At 38.2% G+C, this 23,515-nt stretch overlaps 1 protein-coding gene across 6 annotated transcripts in view; it reads right to left on the minus strand.

Annotated features, from left to right (window-relative positions):
• Positions 1-23,515, minus strand: part of LOC106667174 (nuclear factor 1 C-type) — a 188,741-nt gene that overhangs the window by 87,066 nt on the left and 78,160 nt on the right. For all 6 annotated transcript variants that reach the window (XM_024226624.1, XM_014394929.2, XM_014394924.2 and 3 more), the window contains exon 2: positions 15,474-15,629. In XM_024226624.1, coding sequence (XP_024082392.1) covers positions 15,474-15,629 — 156 coding nt within the window. The remainder of the gene's footprint in view (positions 1-15,473; positions 15,630-23,515) is intronic.

Below are 23,515 nucleotides of genomic sequence, written 5' to 3' on the forward strand. Positions count from 1 at the left end.
GCCCTTAATCTTTCATGCATTGGCTTTCTTGCCTGGGAGAAGTGGCGTGTTTCTGCTGCTCCAGTCAGCAGACGTACAATCATTCCGGTCCTAAGACGCCCTAAGTTTAGTGCGATTGACCTTTAACGAATTTTTTCCTAGAATTCATTTCTGCTAAACCCATGGATCGTTTTTGGAAATTTTGTATGCCGCAAAAGTTTCCGGGTGTCGAGACTGAGCTTCCTTTAGCCAATCCTGTATGCCCTGATTATCTGACAAGACCTTCATGTAATCCCAACCACTTTGGACTTAACCGTCTATGGCCTAATATTGTCTTGCAAGGTGAACGTTAGCAATTTGGTTAGAAGGTTGGCGGAAAATTCCGTGAGTTTAGTGGTAGAGGGTTTAGATAATAGCCAAATAAATCAGTGTTGCCAATACATGGGAAGAGACAGAGCAGGAGCAACACTGCACCCGCCCTAAACTAACGGGATTTTCTGCTAAACTTAAACAAAATCGCTAAAGTTGGCATTGTTCTGAAGTAACTTTGGGCAAAAAAGGGTTAAATTCTAACCTGAATATTAAAAATATTACGTTTGGCAAATGCAAGACGGTGTGGTGCAGTGAAGATACATATTGGAGACAGAAGATTCCAAGATGGAGATTTTAGATTGACGTAAAAAAAATCAGTGTTGTCAACTCACGGGATGAAACATTGAAAAAATAACACTGCACCCGTCCTAAACTCATGAGATTAGCTAAGCTATAGAAAATTTACTAAATGTGTTGTTGCCCTGACGCAACGTTGGGCAAGAAAAGTTAACACCACATAAGTTACCCATATGCCTCTCAAGTATGCGGGATCCAGTCAGCAGACCAACTATTTATTCTAGTCCTATCACTTCCTAGGTTATCCTTTTATGAAATTTTTTGCATGCATCTGTCCTGAATTTTTCCCCCAGCCCCTTTACACCACTGTCTAATGGATCGCTTTTGGCAATTTGGTATAAAAGGTTCAGGGTGGGTAGGTGTCCAAACCGAACTTTCCATGACCAATTTTTCAGCCTCCTCATTCCACAGTCCGGTATCATCCCATGTACAAAAGGCAGATAGCGTCGAACTTCCGCCGTAGACGTTTTGAAACAGAAACATTTTAACCATTATTTAAAACAATGTAACGAAATTATCTCAAATCTGAAACGAGACAACTTCGACCAAACGGAATTTTCATTCCTGTTTTTATGGGTAATAAGAGAAGACGTGATATCCAAGTCTTTTACATAAGGCTTTTACACACGACATAAAGACTTTTACAATCCCAATCCTGAAATTAAAGTTCACAATCTAAGCCGGTAGAATGTAATTTATGGAAGGTGAGTCTGACAGGTTCTCATCTTCCTTAAGTCCCGATTATCCCAGGCGTTTCGGTTTTGCAGACATAAAAGTGTGGAGTGTACCACTCCCCTCCAGGGGCTCTTACCATACGATCGGCCTATTGATCACGAAATATTGTCCTTCTAAGTCAGTCGAGTATGAGAAATAATGGAGCTGAAAAAAAGCCAAGGGGCGAGACTGCGCCCCCGAATAAAGGGGTTTATGAATAAAATAAAGGCCGAAAAGGAGCAAATCGGCTATTCCGGGCGAAATATTTTACCACTTTTATTCATTTTTTTTCGTGGCTTCCTCCGCTATTATTTTCTCGAGTGCGGCCAGGTCATAAAAATCGCAATCCAAATCGTCTTCATGTATCACCGATGGCCATAGGACTGTCGTATTAATCTCATATGAAATTTATCCGAGAAGGGAAAACACTCTCATAGCTCAAATTATTTCACGTTAGGCCAAGTAGACTTCAACTATCCCATTACTATTCGGATTAGGAAAGAAACAAATTAATATTCCAGGGAATTCGAAGATACTACAGATGTAGATTTTAAAAAACAGAACTCAGAGAGAACAGCTGACATTCTACATGATGTCAGGTTTATAAGCAGGGAGAGGCAAGACCTCGAATCTTAGTCATGCCACAACCGACGTCATAATGTCGTTGGTATCAGGCCAAAAACGGATTTTGGATCATGATCAAACATACCTGAGACATTGCGACTACAAGGTAAACTCACGAGGTACAGGTTATATTGTCAGAAGAAACAGTACTGGCAGGTGAATACCGTAACATTCGACATGATGTCAGGTGAACGTGAAAGTCATTGGTGTCAGACTAAAAAGAGAGTTCGAATAATGTGATCATTAGACTTGGCCACAAGAGGATCAGCATGATCAACTGCTCAGTACCTACAATCGGGATTAAAATATGAAACGTAGGATTGTCTTTCTCAGTATGGGCCAATCAAAACTAAAGTAGAAAAGGGCTAACTCTACAGGTGCCGGGTCGTAAAAATCGCAATCCAAATCGTCTTCATTTATCACCGATGCCCATAGGACTGTCGTATTAATACTATTAATTAGGGCTGTATACAACTCAGGGGTGTGTTAGAGATTTATATAGCGGTTACTGTCATCTGAGAAAAACATCTACACAATATGGGCAAGGAGTAAGAAACTGCCACGAACCCATCAAAATGCCACCTGTAGTACCAAGATGACCCGGGAAAATTGCTGCTATAGCAGTCAATACCATTGTCCTTGAATATCAGTTGAACTGAAAGAAATAGTACCACCCCCCAACCCTCGCCTCCTAATATTACATTTTTTCTTGACATTTTGGGGTTGTTTCCGATCAGTTTGTACTTTTAGTCTGTCTATACCATTTGTAGATTATGTAATGGAAGGAAGAGACTCCCCCCACATGGCACGAAACAACCGCTCAATGTAGATAAAGATAGAGTACCAATATGTCTGAGAGTAAACTAATGATTGGATTTGGATGGAATTATAGCCATAACATAAACTTCTCGAAAAGAGAACCAAGTCAATTGAACTGAAGGAACTCGTAAAAGTACAATAAACTGAAGGTTAGAGTTCTCATCCTACTATGACATTTCTTCTTGTGGTTTTGAGGCGAGGATGGTTGTTGATTGTTTCTGATCTCTGCTTTTTGCGTTTGTGAGTTATGCAATGGAAGGAAGAAACTGCTCAATTGTGACATATCCTAGATGACCCGAGAAAAAGAAGTAACAGTCAATAACCTTCCCCTTCTTGCAAATCAAGGCAGTTGAGCTAGCAAAAGTACAATAAGCTAAAAGCTGCTTGGAAAACATCAATCCTACACTTTTTAGTTTCTGCTTGAGGTTTGTGGTATGATGGGCCTGTACCTTGGTGTTTTCCGATCATTTCGGCCTGATAACACGTTTTAAATATATAAAAATAGCGATAAAAGGCGAAGTTATTAAAAACACTCCTAAACCCACTGTGAATATCGGTCTGCGCGTCGGTGAACATAGTTTCGGACAGTCCCTCACTGAAGATGGCGCAACGCCAAAACGCATTTCAGTGACGTCAAAAACACGCGAGTGTAGACCAAGTGCCTGTTCTAGACAATGATTAGCAACCTTTCTTCCTTATAATATTGAAACAATCTGAGACTAAAGGTACATACTAGTTATTCATATCAATCATACTTGATTTGTGTTAGGTGTTTGATCTAATCTCTTCTTTGTTTTTTCCTTTCAACTACATGTATTATTCATATTTATTTTCGCTCATGAATAATTTTTCAAAGAAAAACCTATAAACTTGTTAGATCTAATAGTAATGCCCTAAGAACATTTTTAACCTATGAAGTGCCTTGTAATAGTAAACAAATAAGTATGGTAATCAATACTGAAACTAACTTCTATTTTTCTGTTCAACTGTATTTTTAATTAGACACCCCATATACAATCAATCAACAAAGCCTAATGGTAATATCATGGATTTCTTACGACCGTGAGGACGCTAGAAAGATGGGGTTTGGTATTATGGCCAAAGAACTGCAGCCTTGAGTTATACTTCACCTAGTTCCTTCAGTTTAACTCACTCGATTCTCCTTTCAAGAAGAAGAAGGTTACCGGCCGTTATGGCTGTAAATCCATCCAATTTCAACCCTTATTTTTCTACATCTGGCACCTCTAGATTTAGTTTTTCTTTTGTTTTGGGAGAAGCGATACTATATTTCTGAGTTGGATCTTGAGCCGACTTCAACTTCTAGGTCTTGGTCTTCAGATCGACCGTCCTCTAGCAAGGTCTGCTTGATTATTAACCGAAATCTCTTTATGACATTGCCAGGTCATGTTTTCCCGGGTTTTGGATGGATTTACCGATTATTCGGTTCTTCTCTATCAGGCGTCTGCAAAGGTGGAACGGTACGACAAGGATGTACTCACGTCCATATTTTACTCAGCATACACTGGGTACATTCCTAACTTATGTTTTCTCAGGATTTAGATGGATTAACCAATTATGTGTGATCTCACTTGAGTGTCTGATCTTGTGAGGTATTTTAAGTAAATGTAACCTCCTCTATGGTTTTCCATGAATGCCGAAGTTTAGCTTGTCTAATGAGTTTGACTGCTCAAATTCTGGGTTTGTAATGAACCTGACCCAGTTCCATTAATAACTTACATACTTCACGTCTAGCCACACCCCGCTTATACCCCTGACATCACATCAAATAAACTACGGTACTTCTGGTCAGTACTGTTTTTCCTGTACCTCGTGAGTTTTACTTTGTTTATTTGTAGCGACTACCAATATCAACTCTAACTACGCAGTGGGCCAGTGATGACCTCAGCTGTTTAAAGTCTTAGTGAGAATTCTTTAACCACGAGCTCATTATGTCTGCAACCTCTAGAGTACATTTCTCGTTTTGTTTTTTGTGGTCCCATTCCATTGAGAATGCAATAGTTCTGTGTGTAGGTCGTTCTCTGGCTAGTTTATCTATTTGTTCGTCACCCAAAATCTCTCTGAACCCTGGAACCAATGGCACCAGGTTTTGGGTGGATGTACCGTCTGTTTTGGTTGTTGCACAGAATACACTTCCTCCAATGGTTTTGGAGCTGTATATCAGGTAAGTGACTTGTTTTCCTCCTGATTTTTTCTTCACCTTTGGAATCTGTTCGGGGTTCTTGAGAACCATGGGTTTACTATTATGGCCCCTTTAGAGATCCTAGTTATTTCCTTGTGTGGACCAATCTGAGAAGGATCATCTTATGGTTCATCTTTTAAACCCGATTGTAGGTACTTTGGTCTTGCACATTTTTCCTATGGTCAGGTCTCTTGATCATTATCTAAAATCACTCTGTGGCTTGACACAATTGTCATTTTATACTGATCGGTCTGATGACGTCGGCTGTGACATGAGTAGGATTCAGCGTCTTGCCTCTCCCTGTTTATAACTCAGATATCACGCGAAATCCCTACAGTACTCTCTGGTTAGATCTGTTTCTCTTGAAAGACAGTACATTGAATCTGGATGTTTTTCCTTGAACTCCATGAAGTGTTAATTCGTTTCTTTCCTAATCCAAATAGTGACAGAATTGTTTAGGTATTCGGTTTTAAGGACTCGCCAAAATATGCCGAAGTTATGCACACGGTGGGCATCATTTCTTAAATTCCTTGGCTGTAAATTTTCCAGTGGGCTGTATATTCTAGTGATACATTATCTCCGATGATTTCAGAATTATATACCAAATGGCATTCATTGCGTGCTTTATGAACTTGACAATGCCAAAGCTGTCGGAACGACAGTTCTTTTCGGAAATTACCACGACCCTCATTGTGAAATCTTTTAACCCTTCCTCAATAATTCAAGTTAAAGGCATTAAAAATCACTACAAATAAAACTCGCGCTAATTAAGCGGCGAGACACATTTAGCTATCCGGGTTTGTTTCAGTAATCCTTCTCTAATTTCACAGTTTACGACTCCGAGTCTATTTCTGACTTCCATACGAGTTCAAGCCGCTAAGCTAGATAGTCGGCCCTCGACATATACGCATCTTTAAATAGAACCAAACCAGTCAGACGCAACAGATCAAGAAAATGATGATGAATAGACTCAAGATGAATATTAAAAATCCTTTAAGCCACAATTGTAAAAAGTTGACTCGAGTCGAACAGAATAACTGTTTCACCCTACTTATAACCCTGACAATAAAACGAGCTATGCTTAAATTTGGGAACATCCTTAAATTCAAAAAATTTCCTTCAAGGTTTTAAAGATTTTCAAGTTAGTCGAGGATAAGAGATTCCAGTGCGTAAAACTAAACTAATTAGTGATGAATAATGCAAAGATTATGCGGATAACGTTCGACATGCCGTGATTAATCATCGCTGAAATCTTCAACTGTCGCATGGTGGATTTCTACAGTTCCAAAACCGTTATGCAACATTTTTCTAACATCAGTTTCCAAGCAATCCAACCTTTTTCATCACTTTTCCTATTTTTCTATTACTATTTGGATTGGGTGATGAACCAATTCACATTCTATGCACTTCGAGGTAAAAAATAATCAATACTGACCTGAGACACGAGTATCATATACATTCGATGTGATGTCAAGGTTACACTAACAAAAAAATCTCGTAAGCTCAAACAGCCAAGTGAATCAATCCAAAGTCTGGGAAAACATGACAATGTTATTGGTGTCAAGCTACAAGGGAGTTTGGGTAACATGATCGGAGAAGGATCGGCATGACCAAATAGGCCCAGTGCCAACAATACAATACATATACAAGGTGAAACATAGAAACGTCCTTCTCAGATTGGGTACACATAAAGCAATGAAAAGGAACTCTCTCTGAAGGTGACAGACATAGTAAGCCCAAGCACCCCTGAACAGTTTCCAAAGGTTAAGAAAAAGTCAGGAGACAAAACAAGTCAATTATATGGAATACAGCTTCAAAACCACTAGAGGAACCTGCTTAGGTGTGTGCAAACGGAAAATATGAACAGTCTGTCAGGTTATACATATGCCATAGGAAACCATAAAAGAGGTTACACTGACGGATATACCTTCTTAAGATCAGACCGCCTAGGAACAACCAAAACAGTTGGAGAATTCATCGAAACCGTGGAATTGCTTTGGGTGCCAGGGGACAAAGGTATTTTGGGTGATGATCGAGAGTAGGATCTGACAGACCAAAGCGCTATAATCGGGATGACAACGTAATATGACAATGACACAAACGAATGGGTAATGATCAAGTAGACCTGACAAGAGGTGCCAACCATAGTAAACAAATGATTAGAATTAGATGGATTTGCAGCCATAACAGTCAATAGCCTACTTCTTTTTGAAAAACAAAAAACCTTCGTAAGATTAGATAGCCAAGTGAATCCATTAAAAAAAAACTGGGAAAACATAACCGGACAATGCCATTGGTGTCAGGCTACAAAGAGTTTGGCTAATGGATTAGACCTGGCCGGAGGGGATCACCATGATCAACTAACTATTAACTATCTACAATCGGGATTAAAAAATGAAAAAAAGTATTACCCTTCTCAGAATGGGTCCACGTAAGGCAAAATGGAGAAATGGGCGAACTCTAAAGGTGCGAGACATAGTAAACACATGGTTCAAGAACCCCCGAACATACTAAAAGGGTGAAGAAATCAGGAAAAAAACAAGTCAATTATTTAGAAAAAAAATGGCTCCAATATCACTAGAGAAACAAGGTTAGGTGTATTCTGTGCAAGCCCAAGGTATTATCAGTCTAAATAAACACATTGCTTTAGCTAAACATGGTAAAAAGTGGGGGTGTGTCGGGGATACATAACGGTCACTGTGCATCTGAGAAAAACCCTACACATTATGAACATTGGAGGAAGAAAGTGATACCAATTTAATTGCGAACCGATCAATTGAAACATAACCTAGAGTAGAAAGAAGACCTGGGAAAATTACAGTTGTAAGGCCAAAAGACTGAAATGTTTAGAAATTTTCAAAATAATCCAGATCAAATCTTTCTGAGTATTGAAATCTTATCAATTATATTGTTAATGATTTTAAAGATTTACCATATCTTAACGCCTACCGATTTAGGAGGCTTAGCGGTCAAGTTATGTTGGTAATTTCTCTGACAGAATTTCAAATCCGTATCCGCAGCTCAATCCATCTATAAATAGACACTTCTACACGAGGTGGATTTATGTGCGCGGCCTCTTTCCTTTAGCTTTGATATAAACTTTATACGACCAAGCTGTGTGAGAAAATAGAGAGGGGCTCATTCTTTGGAATTGGGCTAAAAACAAAATAAACGTCAAACGGAAGAGGAGGTTTGTTTTCCGATTTTATCTGTATCAGATCTGTCCATTTTAATTTTCCATAAATATTATATTATGCAAAAAATAATGGTTAAATCAGGAGAACTATGTGAAAATGTGTACAAACAAAACTGTATATATGTAACTTAAAAAAAACCCTTCAGGGCTTTTATTGCTATTATTTTTAAATAAACCATTTAATTTAATGGAAAAACTTATCGGAGTGTGAAATGTAATCAAATGGACGGTATCGAGTCAATGGCAACTATTTGTTCAAGGCTCAAGACATAACTTTCATCCGGATAACTGAACGTAGGCGGGAGTTTATTTATACATTCCGGTATCTGGTTACCGTTTGTAGGAAGTGGGATGCCATCCCCTACGATCCTTCACCCTTCCCGTCAAGCCCTCCGATTGCTTCTTACTTTTTTCAGCTATTTTACCTTACCACCGAGAAATTTGGGCCAGATCGAGTTGTGTTTAAATTGTATTGTCTCTCACGTGCCGCGGGCCGGGTGGAAATCACCTCGGGTGACAATCTGCTACGATAAAATCCGAGATAGTATTCCAAAAAACATACAGCTTCGAAAATGGAATGATGAAAAAGAATGAAATGTAGACAAATAGAGATGCCCGGAGAGCCACGGCCTTGAAGATTTGATAAAGAATTGTAAGAAAGGTTCTGACGTTGAACATCGGTTTGGCTAATAAACCGAATAACCCTGGGATCCCAAAAAAAGCAGAACAAAGACAGAAAAACAGCCTACAAAAAGATTTTACCCTCCGGGCCCGGAAAGTCCGTTTTTTACATTGTATTACATAAAATGTACTTTTACATTATTTATGTTACTTTTCCTTTCATCACTGAAATAAAATGATGAACCCAATAATCCCTCGGAGACCAATTTTGCTACCGGTTCGATAGGAATCGCACATGTATTGGAAACACGGATATTTTTGGCACCAATCTAAAACCACCATTTTGGATTCTTCAATCTCCAATTCTTCAGGTACTACAACTACCACAGAAAATGTGCCATCCCGCTCTGCAAAACTTCGTCAAATGTTCTTCAATGTTATTAACCCTTTCGAGTACAATGTTGCCTCTGAGAACAACTTAACAATTTGGTCACAGGTTAGCTGGACATCCCGCTATTTTAGGGAGGTCGCAATGTTGCCCCAGCAGTGTTTTCACCGTGTAATTGCAATACTGAGTTTTTTTGGCGCCAATCTGAAATCGTTATCTTCGAACCTTCATTTTCCATCTTGGAATCTTTAATTTCCAAAATTCATATACTAAAACCTCGGGAAACGTGTCGTCCCCCGACATGCAATAGTTTCAAATAGCATCAACTTTCCTAAAACATGTTATTAACTATTTCTGGCGCAACGATGTTTCAGAAACCAACTTTAGGAATTTGGTAAATGGTGGAGATCGTTTCTATGCGTTTAAAGCGACCGCAATGTTGTCCATGCAGTGTTTACACTCCTGTGTTGTCAACACTGATCGTTTTGGCGCCAAAATAAAATTCCCATCATTGAATCTGCAATCTCCAAGGGGCAAGTTCCTTTTATAACTGTTGACAATTTATGCAAGCAAATTCTTTACGAATAACATAACACCAATTTATTTTGGTATGAATACAAACAGACCTTGAAATTGAGTCGGGCTTGTTGTTATGTTAAAACAACCTTAAATCAGACATGCACAGGAAAGCCAATGGAATTAAAGGGGGATTTGAAACCGGTGCGTTGTCGATAATTAATCGCCCTGTCTGCTATATATTGGGGTTAATCCAAGCCGTTGTACTCTATTTTTCTCCTTTCTTCCCCTCCAAAGCGGAGTCTTTTAACTTCGTCCTTTTTTCACAAATATATCCATGAGGATTCAAAGGTCGAAAAATACAAAAGTAGAGGTTATGGTAAAAGAAAACCAAAGGTGACCCTTAGTATGGGAATTTCTACCTTTTGAAGTTCTAGGTTGACATGTGACAAAATTTAAGGGTTATTTGCTTTAAATTCTTCATAAGGGTTCATGGCAAGTTACAATGTTGGTTTTTCTAAATGTTATCTATAAAAAAACAATGAACGGCCACCTCTGAGTGAGCGGCCACGTGCTGAGTCGGGCCCCCTCATCAGTAGTTTCGGTTTTAAAACCCGGTGGCCCAAATATGCTAAACAGCGACGAGAACCGAGGATCGGGAAGGCCGAGTAAGAAGAAGAACCTATCGATTGCCGGTCCTCTCAGTCTATGCGGCGCCCTTCTCAAATCCCTAATATGCATCCTTGCGCTAAACAACAAAACAGGCCAATGCTACACCACCACCCCCATCTCCAGGGCGCGACACCCCGACCCTCTGGAAACAAGCCGCACATATCTCATATCTGTATTACCGGGGGTTGGTTTTTAATTTCTCCAACTTCTCCCTCCGTCCTGGGAACCACTATTGGCCCCCTTTTATCCCGGCTGCTTTTATGGCACTATTTACTTAACAATGTCGAAAGCATATTTCTTCTATTTCGTTTTTTTCCTTTAGTGTAATGATAAAAATATATCATTTCTCCGTATTTTTGTCGAGGGCTCAAACACAACATCAATTCAACAAACAGAACAAAACCTCAACCTATAGACAGTCATTAAGCTTTTTTAGCCTAGCTATCTACCCTTACAGTTATATAGCCTTAGTCTAGGTTAAAAAAAGGAAGAAAAGCCACAGTTTGGACGCTCAGGTTTCGTTGTTTTCCAAGACCACCTAAATCATTGGGATCGAATATGAAAAGTGACAAAAGCTCATAATTTTATTTTATTACAAGGCCGTCTTGACCGACATGCCTTCTAGATCTCACGAAACATTCTAGCCGCCGGGGTCACCAATAAATCTGTTTATTACACTTACTTTAATATGTAGGTCGAATTAACATTAACGCACGTCAATTTCAAGCGTCACTAACTCACAAATTATAACCTTCCTACTTGTTGTCCTACGAGTGCTGCTTTGGTCGACATGCCTTCTAAATCTCACGACACATTCTAGTTGCATGAGGCCAGAATAAAGTTATTTTATTATACTTAATATATAGGTCTAATGTTCATTAATGCTCGTTAATTCACTGGTCGCTAGTTAACAAATTATAGCCTCCCCAGTTGTTTTTATAAATACCGTCTCGACCGACATGCCTTCTAGATCTAAAGACAAATTCTACCCGTTGGAACCACCGATAACGTTGATTTTTACACTTTAAGGCCGAAACATGTCTTTTCAAGTCCATAACAACATTACGAAACATGGAGAAATCCCTGTTTCAGAAGTGAAATTTGGCCCTTATCTGTCATTTTGCTTTTTGCCATCTTTAGTCGGTTTGATTAACTGGTCACTAAGTAACGATTTATAACTTCCAAATTGTATTTTTCTTTGGTGCCGGCTAGATCGATATGCCTTCTAGATCTAATGGCAAACTCTATCCCTCGAGGTCACTAATAAGGTAGTTTATTAATACCTAGACGAAAATCAGATCGGTAACGACTAACTTTCGAGTTCATCACCCAAACGGGAAGCATGGAGAAATTTCAGTTTCCGAAGTGCGATTTGGCCGTTATAGGTCATTTTGCTTTGCGCCATCATCAGCCTTGATTTACTCGTTACCAAGTTACTAATTATAAGCTTCCCGTTTGGTTTTGTCTAGATCGACACACACTACTGGCCTAGGTCAACAATAAGGTTATTACATTTTAGTCACGAAACATGTCTGACAAGCCAATCCAGTGCCGATAAATAGATTTGCTTATTATATGTGTTACATTTAGTTGAAAATTATAAGAAAGAGAAAAATAAAGTACTTAAGCACCAACTTTAGGTTATTTTAGCACGTTCAGAGGTTGTCTGTTCGCTTATTTCCTTTGACGTCGTCATTTTACATTTCGCACTCTTCAGTCGTTTCAGTAATTGATCACTAAACATCCAATTATATCCTTCCCAGTTGTTTATTTTACCTGTGACGTTTAGATCGACATACCTTCTAGACCTAATAACAACTTCTATCCTTGACTGTTTATAACTCTTTAATATATAAGGACCTTGTTAATTAATGCACTTAATTAATATGTATAGTTTAATGCACTAGTTGCTAAGTAACAAATTATAAACTTCCTATTTGATTTTTCACCAATGCCTTCTAGATCGCACGGTACATTCGTAACAAGGCCACTTTTTCTTCAGTGCTAATTAGACATGACACCTACATCGACATACATGTAAGCAGGTTTCAGGTTTCCCTTTTTTTAAAGTGATAATTAAATGTGTGCCATAAAAGTGAAATATGATTTCTGCCCTCTGAGATTTTTGTTTTTCTGGAATAGATCTTGTGTTAAGTAACTTGGATAGTTATGCACTCGGTTAAATCATTCTTTGTGTAGTAATTCTTTATTTATTCAGTCCCAATTTTAGCATGCTTTGTGGTGCTTTTGCTTTGACAGTCATTTCCTTCGACACCGTATAATTGCTTTCTTTCAATTTTCCTTGATTGGCTCGCTCTAAAGTGACGTGTCTGGATTTGAAAATCGACGGAGGTATAAATGTAATTCTCGTTTTATGGCCGAAGGATCTTGAAATAGTGGGAAAACTAAATTTGGCTCGTTACCCTTGACTAGAGCACGAGCTCTTCGTGGACAACTAGTCATCTGGTGCAACTCGTTTATCTTCCTTGATGCACACAGAAAACAACCCGATGTTGAAATACTTAACAAATGAAACAATTTTCGTCAGTGCTTGAAAATAAGTAAGATTGCAGTTCTTCAGTTATTAAAGACAAATTCCGTGGTAATCAGACTTAGTCATTACACAATTTTTATAAGCGACTTGAAAGAAGGCTGATATTTTAAAAAAATCATTGCCACAATGGCTTTTGTAGTGCCAACAAATGACGTACGCAATTTAAAAGGGAGACTCTTAAAATAAACCATTTTATAATTGGAAAATGTCAAAGGACTCCCTTTTCTCATACTTAATACACTGAGAAAGGGCTGACATAAATTTCAATTCTGAATTTATATGGTAAATTAACGTCGTCTTCTAACTTTCCATTCAATTTCATGAAATTTCGGTCTTAGCAGAAACAATGGACGATAAACATTTACATCATTTACAAGGCTTTACACTTTAGCTATTAAAAAACTCACTTGTATATAATTGAAAATTGAAAATTTTTCATCTATCCGTACTATCCAAAAAGAACAACACGAACAAAATTTTTATTGCACAATATAATGCAACATTTGCCAAACGCTGCATAGGGTAATTTGGTCGTTAACGGACAGCCTGTGAGATCTAGTAGGCATGTCAATCTCTAAGGCTCCGGTGGGAAAAACCTCGGAAGGTTACAGTTTCTTAGCGGCTAGTTATCTTAATTATAATTGTTTGTCTTAACAAATATCGCATTTATATATTATAGTGTAATAAGAAACCTTTTTGCTGGCCCCAGAGGCTAGTAATGATCAAGATGGCGTGTCGATCTAGAAAGTACCGGCTAAAAATATATAATATATTTATTAGTGCTCGGTGAATTAAACCGACTGAAGATGGCGAAAATGCAGAAACGGACCTAACAGATCAAAATTCACTTCGGATACGCAAAGTGAATTGTACAGACAACTCCGGCGACATTTATTTGAGGAGGAGTTTAGATTAGGCACGGAGGACTTTAGATTAGAAGGACTTAAGAAGGTATGATTTGTTTTTGCCGTCCCACAGCAAAACTAGCCGATGTAAAGGTACCTTGGGCTTTCAAAATTTAACTTACTACCGAAATTATTTTTATAATTCCAATAAATCGAGTTAGCACCAAGGACAATAGAAAATTTAAACCTTCCTTTCCTTGACTAGAAAACCAACTTGAGCAATTTAACTGCAAGTTACAATGAAATCACGTGAGTTGAGGGCGGGCGCAGTGTTGCCCGGCAGTGTTTCTCCGTGACTATAGCCAACACTGATTTTTTTGGCGCCAATCTAAAATTATCATGCTGGAATCATCAATCTCCTTGCGATCTTCAATCTCCAACTTTTCACCTACTACAACCACAACAGCATACCGCCCCAAATCATGCGAAAAGTCTTCAAGGAGCATCAACAGTATTTAAAACACATAATTAACCCTTTCTGGCCCAATGTTACCTCAGAGACCAACTTGAAATTTTTTTTCCAAAGTTAGCGGGCAATCCCGTAATTTTTGATCGGCTTGCTGCGCTTACAGTGTTTTTTAAGGCGTTAAAATGCTCCACCTTGGAATCTTCAATCTCCAACTCACCACTTACTACAACCTCCCCAGCAAAAAAAAACCCTCAGGTCTTCAAAACCTCAACTGTCTTCAATGTAATTTTACAACTAATAATACTTAATTTTTTTTTTTACGAGGGTTCGCAACAGCAGAGGTCATATAAACCCTCAGGGTGCCGGTGTTTTTGAAAAAAAGCCCATTTGTAAGTATGTCGGGTTCGAATGCAGGGCCGCTGGATTCGAACCCGGGACCTTTACCTTACAGTGATGAGCGCCGTGTCAAAGACTAAACCTTGTGGCCACCGACGCCCCCCTACAACTAATAATATTAACTTGTTTTGGTTCAATATAGCCTCAGAGACCAACTTAGGGTAATCTGTTAAAAGTTTGCGGGAAATGCCGTTATTTAGGCCGGTCACAGTGTTTCTCCTGCAGCGTTTTTACCTGTGTATTGGTAACACTGATATTTTTGGCGCCAAACTAAAATTTTCATTTTGCATGCGAGGTGAGGCTGCATGCTTTGAAACGAAAGTACAGGATCGATGTTACACGACGGAATTGCCGAATCGTTCCAGATGGATGGTCGTACGAGATGCATACAGACAGTGTACACATACATACTCTTGCCAATTAAGCTTTTGTGAAAAAATAAGCAACATAAGGTGACAGATGAGGGAAACAAATTTTCTATGCTCCCGGCCGCAAAAATATACAACCATAAAGGCCGTTGTTTGTTTACACGGGATTCGGAGTAACGGAGGGGAACCTCCGAAGATTCCCTATACCGGGTAAGGCCTGAAGGATGAGCTGGTCCGCAAACCGGGAGAATCCCCTTTCGATCTCGTCCCTGGCAGAGTTCCAAACGTTCCAGATATCGCTTTCCTGGTTTCGCGTGATACGGGGGAAGAGGAAAGTTCGAATTTTCCAAGCCTTCTCATCAATAGAGAAATCCTCTAAGGCGAATAATAATCAAACCCACGACAGTATTATAAAATCTTTAATTAAAATTGTCAACACTTACCATTAACTCCTCCTTGCATCGCCTTTCTTCCTCAAGCGACATGCGTTTCTCGTGCTTCTTGAAATATTTCCTTTTGGCTGCCTGAAGATTGAACCATGTATATGAAAAAGACTTAACGTGGGGGAGGAGGGCCTCGATGAACGGATGAAATTCATCCTGGAACAAAACAATAGACGAATGATAAGATCTGTCTTTAACAACCTTCATCAACCTATTTTGTCTGACAAATTTCGAGAACCAAGTCGGAAAAATAAAAACCAACCGAACACAGCTCAAAAGTGTTTTTTTTCCTTTTCAATCCGAATGGGGCGGAATGTGTGATGTTTGTTCTCGGGGGGCTGGGGACGGCGACGGCGACCCCTTGCATAAAAAGGTAGGCGCCCCATGAAACCCCAGCTTTTATAATTGGATTAATTTTGAAAGAGCGACTTGTCCTTCCGAGCGATTTAACCGCTCTCCCGACCCCCAGAACCCTCGTCTTCACCACCCCCTGAGACCAATAAAATATTAGTTACTCTTATAAACAATTCATTTCCTCCACAACTGCGTAGAGCTTTGCCGATAAACCGAGCCATTTTTTATCACTTGGCAATCGAGAAATTAATCGGTCTATTTTTATGATCAACACATTTTTAAACACTGTGATCCCCTTCCGGGACAGCTGGAAAGGAAGTGGAAGGTATTTCCGATGTGACTATCATGCTTATTCTTAATAATAAGATAAGTAATATCTTGTCATCAAACGAAAAATAATCTGTAACTCTATAATAATTATTGGTCGATAAACATCTACGGTTTGTAATAACATTAGCACATATATTCATAATTATATGATTTAACCATTTTCCCCTCTTTTTCCTTGTTTCGGTAACACCGTGGGCAACACTGACTTCTTACACGCACTTAACTGAACAACCTAAACAATCAGTGTTGCTCACAGTGTTGCCCAAATTATGTATGGAGTGAAAACAGCAGTCAACGAGCAGATAATATAAATTATGCCTATATGTTTATATATATGTATATATATATAGCTATTAACTGGGTATGAAACAAACGGCAATTACACAGATAAAGAAAATTAACAAAATACCGAATAGCAAAACCATTCTCAACAATATTTATAATTAATGAGAATGAATTATTGATGAATTGAAGAAATGAAATTGCAAGTCGTCCTGGTTGATGTTCACTCTTCTACTCGTTATTAGTTAATTGAGTGTAAAATTAGGGGGATTGTTAGGACAGGCTTTGCTAAATTGATTATATCATTCAATCAATTTATTCTAGTATATAGTCGTTTTGACTCGGACTAAAATTTACTTCTGCCGATTTTTTCTATATTAAATAAATCAAATTTATATGACCTGATGATGATGATTTAAATTCCGGGGAAAAGATAGCCCACTCAAATTTTTTCTTAAAAGAGCGTTGATCATTGGTATTACATTTTGTTTATAATTCTAAGTCTATTTTGCTAAAATTGGAACACCCTGTCTCCATTAGGTGTTAATAAAAAATAATTTATGAGAATCAATAAATAATACTCGATTTGGGGTATAACAAAAAGATAACACACTTGTTATTTATTTCCAAATAAAAACAAATCCCAACAAGACGAATCCAGTTCTGTTTCTGCTTCCATCGTGATAACATTTACCTTTGCGATGGGAGGAGTAAAATGTTTAATATCAATTGATTAAGGTTTTTTAGTTGAGATAAAAAAGTCAATGGCACGAGCGGGATTCGAACCCACTATCTTCGGCTAGATACGCCGCTGCTCTACCACTTGAGCTATCGTGACCTCGATCCACTCGGACATTAACTTCACATCTCAACCCCACCTTTTGAATTTTCCCTCGTGTTTGCCATTTAATATCAGTTGAGAAAAATTCAGTCAAGGAAAATTTTTGATATCTCAAAAAATACTGGTAGTTGTAGAAAAGTGATTTTAAGCTTTTCGAAATCTCCAGAAAGCTATGGGACAAAGAAATCTTGATGGTTCTGTTGGTTGGGCTGACTATTATCTATATCTACGACCAACAGAAAGAAGAAAAAGCGTTTTCTAAGAGGCAAATGGGAGGAGGCAGCCAGGCCCCCCAGGCGATGGGTGGCATTGGCTATGATCACAAAACTAACATACTGTTAATTTCTGGCCGAAAGGGCAGTCAAGATTATGTAAAATTGGCAGAAAATCATTTTAAAAAGTACTTTAAATTGGTTCTCAAAGAAAACGTAATCTTCCAGCAGGATAATGCGCCAGTACACACGGCAAAAGTTGCAAGATAATGTGTAAGGAAAGAAAATTTTAGACCCCCTATTAAAAATATCTGGGAATACCTTGCCAGGAGTGTTTCCAGTAGTAGCCAACAGTTTCAAGAAGTTGATGAATGAAGAAAAGCAATTTAGGAAGAGTGGACCAAATTCCCTCAAGAATTGATTCGCCGCCATTTTGATTACCTTTCCAAACGTATGATTGATGCATTGGAAACGATGATGTGTACACAGGATATCAATTATTTTTTATTATTTTGAAAGTGTTTTAATAAAGAATTTAATTATTATTATTATTGTTAATTAATTATACTTTTAATTTGAGATCTTGGTTGAGATGAAAAAGCAAGTGACACGAGTAGGATTAGAACCCATGACCTTCGGCTGAATACGCTTCTGCTCTAAACACTTCGATAGTGACTAAACTACCTCCTCATCTCAACCTACAACCTTTCGAATTTTATTCGATCGAAGCCGAAGGTCGTGGGTTCGAATCCCGCTCGTGACCCTTGCTTTTTCATCTCAAGCAAGACCTTAGATTAAAGTATAATTAAATTATATAATTATTACGTCAATTATGACTACTAAATATATTGGGTTGTCCGGAAAATAATGCAGGATTTTGGTATTAAACAAAAAAAAAGAAACTAGTTACTTTAAGCAATGTTCTTTAATCAAAATAATTTCCCATACTCTCAATACATTTCTCCCAACGTGTTGGTAACTTATTAATTCCGTCTGAGTAGAATTCAGAATTTTTAGAATTGATAAAGTCAATAAATGCATTTTCCAGTTCCGTTTGATTTTTGAATATTATGTGTTGTAAGTAGTGGTCCAGGTGTCTAAAAAAATGGTAGTCAGTAGGCGAGAGGTCCGGAGAGTAGGGTGGGTGAGGCAAAGTTTCATAGCCAAGCTCCAATAATTTTTGTGACGTTACACGTGACACATGTGGTCGAGCGTTGTCATGCAACAAAATGGGCCCTTTCCGATTGACCAAAGAGGGCTTCATTACTGCCAATTTCTGATGCATGGTATTAATTTGGTTACAGTATGATTCAGCATTGATGGTTTCGCCAGGATTTAAGAAGCTGTAGTGTATTAAACCAAATGAAGCCCACCATACCGTAACCATTACCTTTTTTTGATGAGTTGGGGGCTTTGGAAAATGTATTGGAGCTTCTCCTTTGTCGAGCCACTGTCCAGAACGTCTAGTGTTATCGTAGAGAATCCACTTTTCGTCACATGTAACAATTCTGGCCAGAAATGGGTCATTTTTGTTTCGACAAAGAAGTGATGCACAAACATCAAAGCGCTGATTTTTTGGCGATCGTTTAATGAGTGTGGAACCCAATTTTCGAGTTTTTTCACTTTTCCAATCGCCTTGAGGTGGTCAGCGACGGTCGTTTTACTGACTTTGAGTTGCTCTGCAAGTTCTCAAACAGTTGTTTTGGGGTTTTCTTCCACCACTGATCGCAGAACATCATCATTAAGAGAGGAAGGCCTTCCACGACCTTCTTCATCTTCAAGGCTGAAATCTCCCTCCCGAAATTTTTTAAACCACCTTTGCACAGTGCACTCATTAACACAACCCTCGCCCCAGACTTGGTTAATGTTTCTAGCCGTTTGGGCTCCGCTTCGGCCGAGTTTAAACTCGTAAAAGAAAATCGTACGAAATTCTCGCTTTGACATTATAAGGATGACTGAATTATTTCCAAGTAGCGGAATGCTACAGAGGTAAACAAACAATATCATTTGGAAGAGGATTAATAAGTGTTGACATTCATACAAATGAGTAATCCTGTAAACGTAAACAGAATATTTTATATAGATTTTTTTTAATGAAAACTTAAAATCCTGCATTATTTTCCGGACAACCCGATATATGTGGATTATTATTTTAAACTGTGCTAACTTTACGACCCACTCCAAATTGCATAGTATTGTTATTGATTCTTTGAAATTATTTTCCATTAACACCTAATGGATATATGTTCAAACATCACCAAAATAAACTAGGAATTAAAAAGAATAATATTACCTACGGTTAAAAATTGTTTAACAGGGAAAAATTTGATTGGGCCATCTTTTTGTCCCGGACCTTATATGGAGGGGGGTTAAAAGATTTTTTTAAATTAGTAAAGTGAAACAATATATGATTTTTTTTATTAGCTTAATAGTACGGCAGGATTGTTACCGGGCCGAAGGGGAGGACGAGATAGAAGCTAATCAACAAACATCCCCAACTGGGGGTTGATTACGGATTCAATGTTGCTCTCACAAACCTGCCCCTAGACTTCTTCAACACCCTTTATCTACCTCCCTTGCATTACATTAACCGTTAATTATTCAATGCTGATTCTAATAACAGCCCCATCGGCGATAACCTCCACCGTATCGATCCCAGAGGTAATTGATTTCAATTAGCCATAATTAATCGGAACCAATTTGAAATGAAGGGTGGGGGTGAAACGGAATTTAATCTGCTATCGGTTAATTTCCTCGGTATTTGGTGGTAGACAAAAGTTCTTAGGGAAAAAGGGAAACAATGGATCCAAGCCTCCTTTGATTTTTCTAGAAAGGCGCCAATAATATTCAAATTCGCGGAGAGTCAGCTAAGAGTTTATGGTGAACAACTTTCATTCCTCTTAGTTATTATTTGAACAAAACTGGGACGATGGTTAGTAGGTAAAGTAGTGCAATTTTCGTACCTAGGCTTTTTTTGGCTTTAGTTTGACGAGCGACAGAACAATTAATTCGGCGTGATTTATGGAGGGGCACCCACCGGAAAAATGGAAGACGTCCTACGCTATCGGCCAGGGCCTACATCTCCATCTACAACGATTCTGTATAATAATGACGATTTTTCTCTACTTGTCACCATTTCGGACGAAACTATGAAAATTTCTAATCATAGATGATTAGATCAAAAACGGAAGTAATGAACCAATCCCCTCAACTTTTTTCTTTTTGAATTTTATTTTCTCTCCCTCCTTGAGTCGTACACCTAAATACGATCTGTGAGTAAGGACAAGACAGCGTAATAGGTGTGCATCGACAGGGACATTCGACACATTAAAATATCATCTTCTTGTCAGTGACATCGAGGTCTGAAGTGAACAATAGGAACATTGAACACTTTAACCCTAGCCTCAGAGGCCAACTTGAGCAATTTTGCTAGGTTAGAGGAAAATCCCCCTGTAGCGTTTCCGCTCGAGTATTGGCGACACTGATATCTTTGGCGCTAATCTAAAATCTCCATCTTGGTACCTTTTACTACAATCTCGATTGGAAACGTGCTGTCTCTCGTCATGCAAAAAAGCCTTTAAACAGCATCATCATTTTGTGAATCTCGTTATTAACCTTTTTGACTCAGTTTTGCCTCAGAGCAACACCAATTTGAGCAATTTTGATAAAGGATAGAAGGAAATTAGGTGAGTTTAGGCCCGGTACAACGTTGCCCCTGCAATGATTCTACTGGGTATTGGCAACACGGATATTTTTGGCGCCAATCTATAAAACTGTCATCTTGGAACCTGCAATCTCCATCTCGGAATGTTTAATCTCCAACTCTTCATCCACAGGATAGGTGCCGTCCCACATCTTGCAAAAATACCTCAACTAGCGTAAACTGTATTTAAAAGAGAATATTAACCCTTTCTGGTCCAATGCTGCCTTAGAGACCGACTTGAACCATTTTGTTAAAGGTTAGAGGGAAATCCTGCAGGATTCCACCTTTGTATTGGCAGCACTGATAATTTTGGCGCTAAGCGAAAATATCCAATCTCCAACACTTCACCACCATGGGGTAGGTTTCTGTTATAATTAGTGAGTTTTTATGTAGGCAAATGATTTGTTATGTTTAAAAAAATTACAAATGATGATAAATTAATGTACAATGTAGTTTGTAACAAAGGGTTCATTTTATGAATAAGAGTGAATTGTTATGGAAACTTGCAGAGGATGAAAATAGATAAAAATGTCATTGAAATCAAACGAAACACGGTTCAGAACGCAATAGAGTAAAGATAACTGGCCAATGACGGCTAAAATTCATAGAGATGAAAGCGGCAAAGGGACCGTCAGTTTCTGAAAGGACCCAGTTTGGATACTTATTTGTAGTAAGGGTATAATTTATTCGATAGCGAGGCGACGGATCCTCGCTGGAGATTTTTTTTTTACTTTTATTTTCGGTAAGGGCCGAAATGATCCGTGGCCTCCTCCAGTTAACGATGGGCCATCTAATATTAGATTGGAGACTACACGAGGAGGCCTTTAGCCGCAAGTAAATCTACACGGAATAACGTCACCAGGTGGTCTGAATCGTTTGTAAAAATCTTCCGGGCCGTTAACCATGTGTTATGTGCTCTGTAACCGGCTCATTTGTTACCCACTCGGCAGCAATTTTTATATTAATAATTAACGGTGATCAGAGTTGTTTCACTGGGCCCCAGTTTCAAGGGGGATTAATGTCATTAATGATATGACCAAGGATATTCAAATTAAATAAATTTTCTACTACAAGAAAAACCATTTCAATTTATTGACCATTCAGATGAACTGTGCAATTATTCGCCGACCAATTGACTGGAGTTGATGGAATTCTTGTAATGCCAGACTGGATTAGGTTATGGGCCTCCTGCTGCTAATCGGCGACTCGTTCCCTGTTCCTTTCTCCTCTCACCACGGGCAGATTCAATTTCTTATAATTAATCTGTATTTCTGAGCGACAACGCAAACGAAAAACACATCAATATGTCAACGAATTTTGTTAACGTCATAAATTCATTTGAACCATTCATAAATAAAACAAACCAGGCATGTAAGCTAAATTATGCAAAAATCCGACTGCGATTTGCTTTTCAAATGGTCAAAAGCAGGTTTTAAAAACGAGATACTTTTTCTAATTTGATCGTTACCGATCATCTTGGTTAGACTTTCCTCGCTGGGTTGGTTTGTCATACGATTTCGATATTAAAGCCTAATAAACAACCTAATTGCTGACCCCGGTGTAAGTGTAATAAACAACTTTATTGGTCACCCCTGTAGTCGTGAGACCAAAAAGCCATGCCGATCTAGATGGCTCCGGCAAAAAAATACAACTGGGGAGGTTATAATTTAATAGTGACCAGTGAATTAAACTGTAATTATTTATTAATTAGCTGGAGTAAATAAATTTTGTCAACCATTGTAATTTCCCGGCGGCTAGATTGTGTCCTTAGGTCTAGATGCACCGGTAAAAAATCCCTGGTAATGTTATAATTTGTTCCTGAGTGACCAGTAAATGAAATTACAATTACGCATTAATTAATTTGTTTAATTATTACTGTGCCTATAAATTAAAGTGTAATAAACAACCTTATAGGAGACCCTGGTGGCTAGAATGAGACGTGAAATCATGATGACACCGATAAAAAAACCACTGAGAAGGTGATAATTTGTTATTTAATGACAAGTGACATAAACTTTAATTATTTATTAATTAAGTGTAATAATTACTATTTACTTACATATTAATAAACAATGTCTAATAGACAAAAGTCTAATAAACAACCGTATCGATGACCCTTGAGGGATAGTGACCAGTGAATTAAAATGTAATCATTTATTAATTAGATGTAGTAAATACTTTTTTTCAGCCCTTGTTTCGGCAGTTAGAGTGTGTCATGAGATCTAGAAGGCACCGATGAAAAATCACTGGGAAGATTATAAGTTGTTATATAATTGCTTATTAAATAAATGTACTATTATTATTGTGCGTATATATTATA

The sequence above is a fragment of the Cimex lectularius genome, unplaced genomic scaffold (genome assembly GCF_000648675.2).
Source record: "Cimex lectularius strain Harlan isolate CLEC.00 unplaced genomic scaffold, Clec_2.1 scaffold118, whole genome shotgun sequence".
NCBI lineage: Eukaryota > Metazoa > Arthropoda > Insecta > Hemiptera > Cimicidae > Cimex > Cimex lectularius.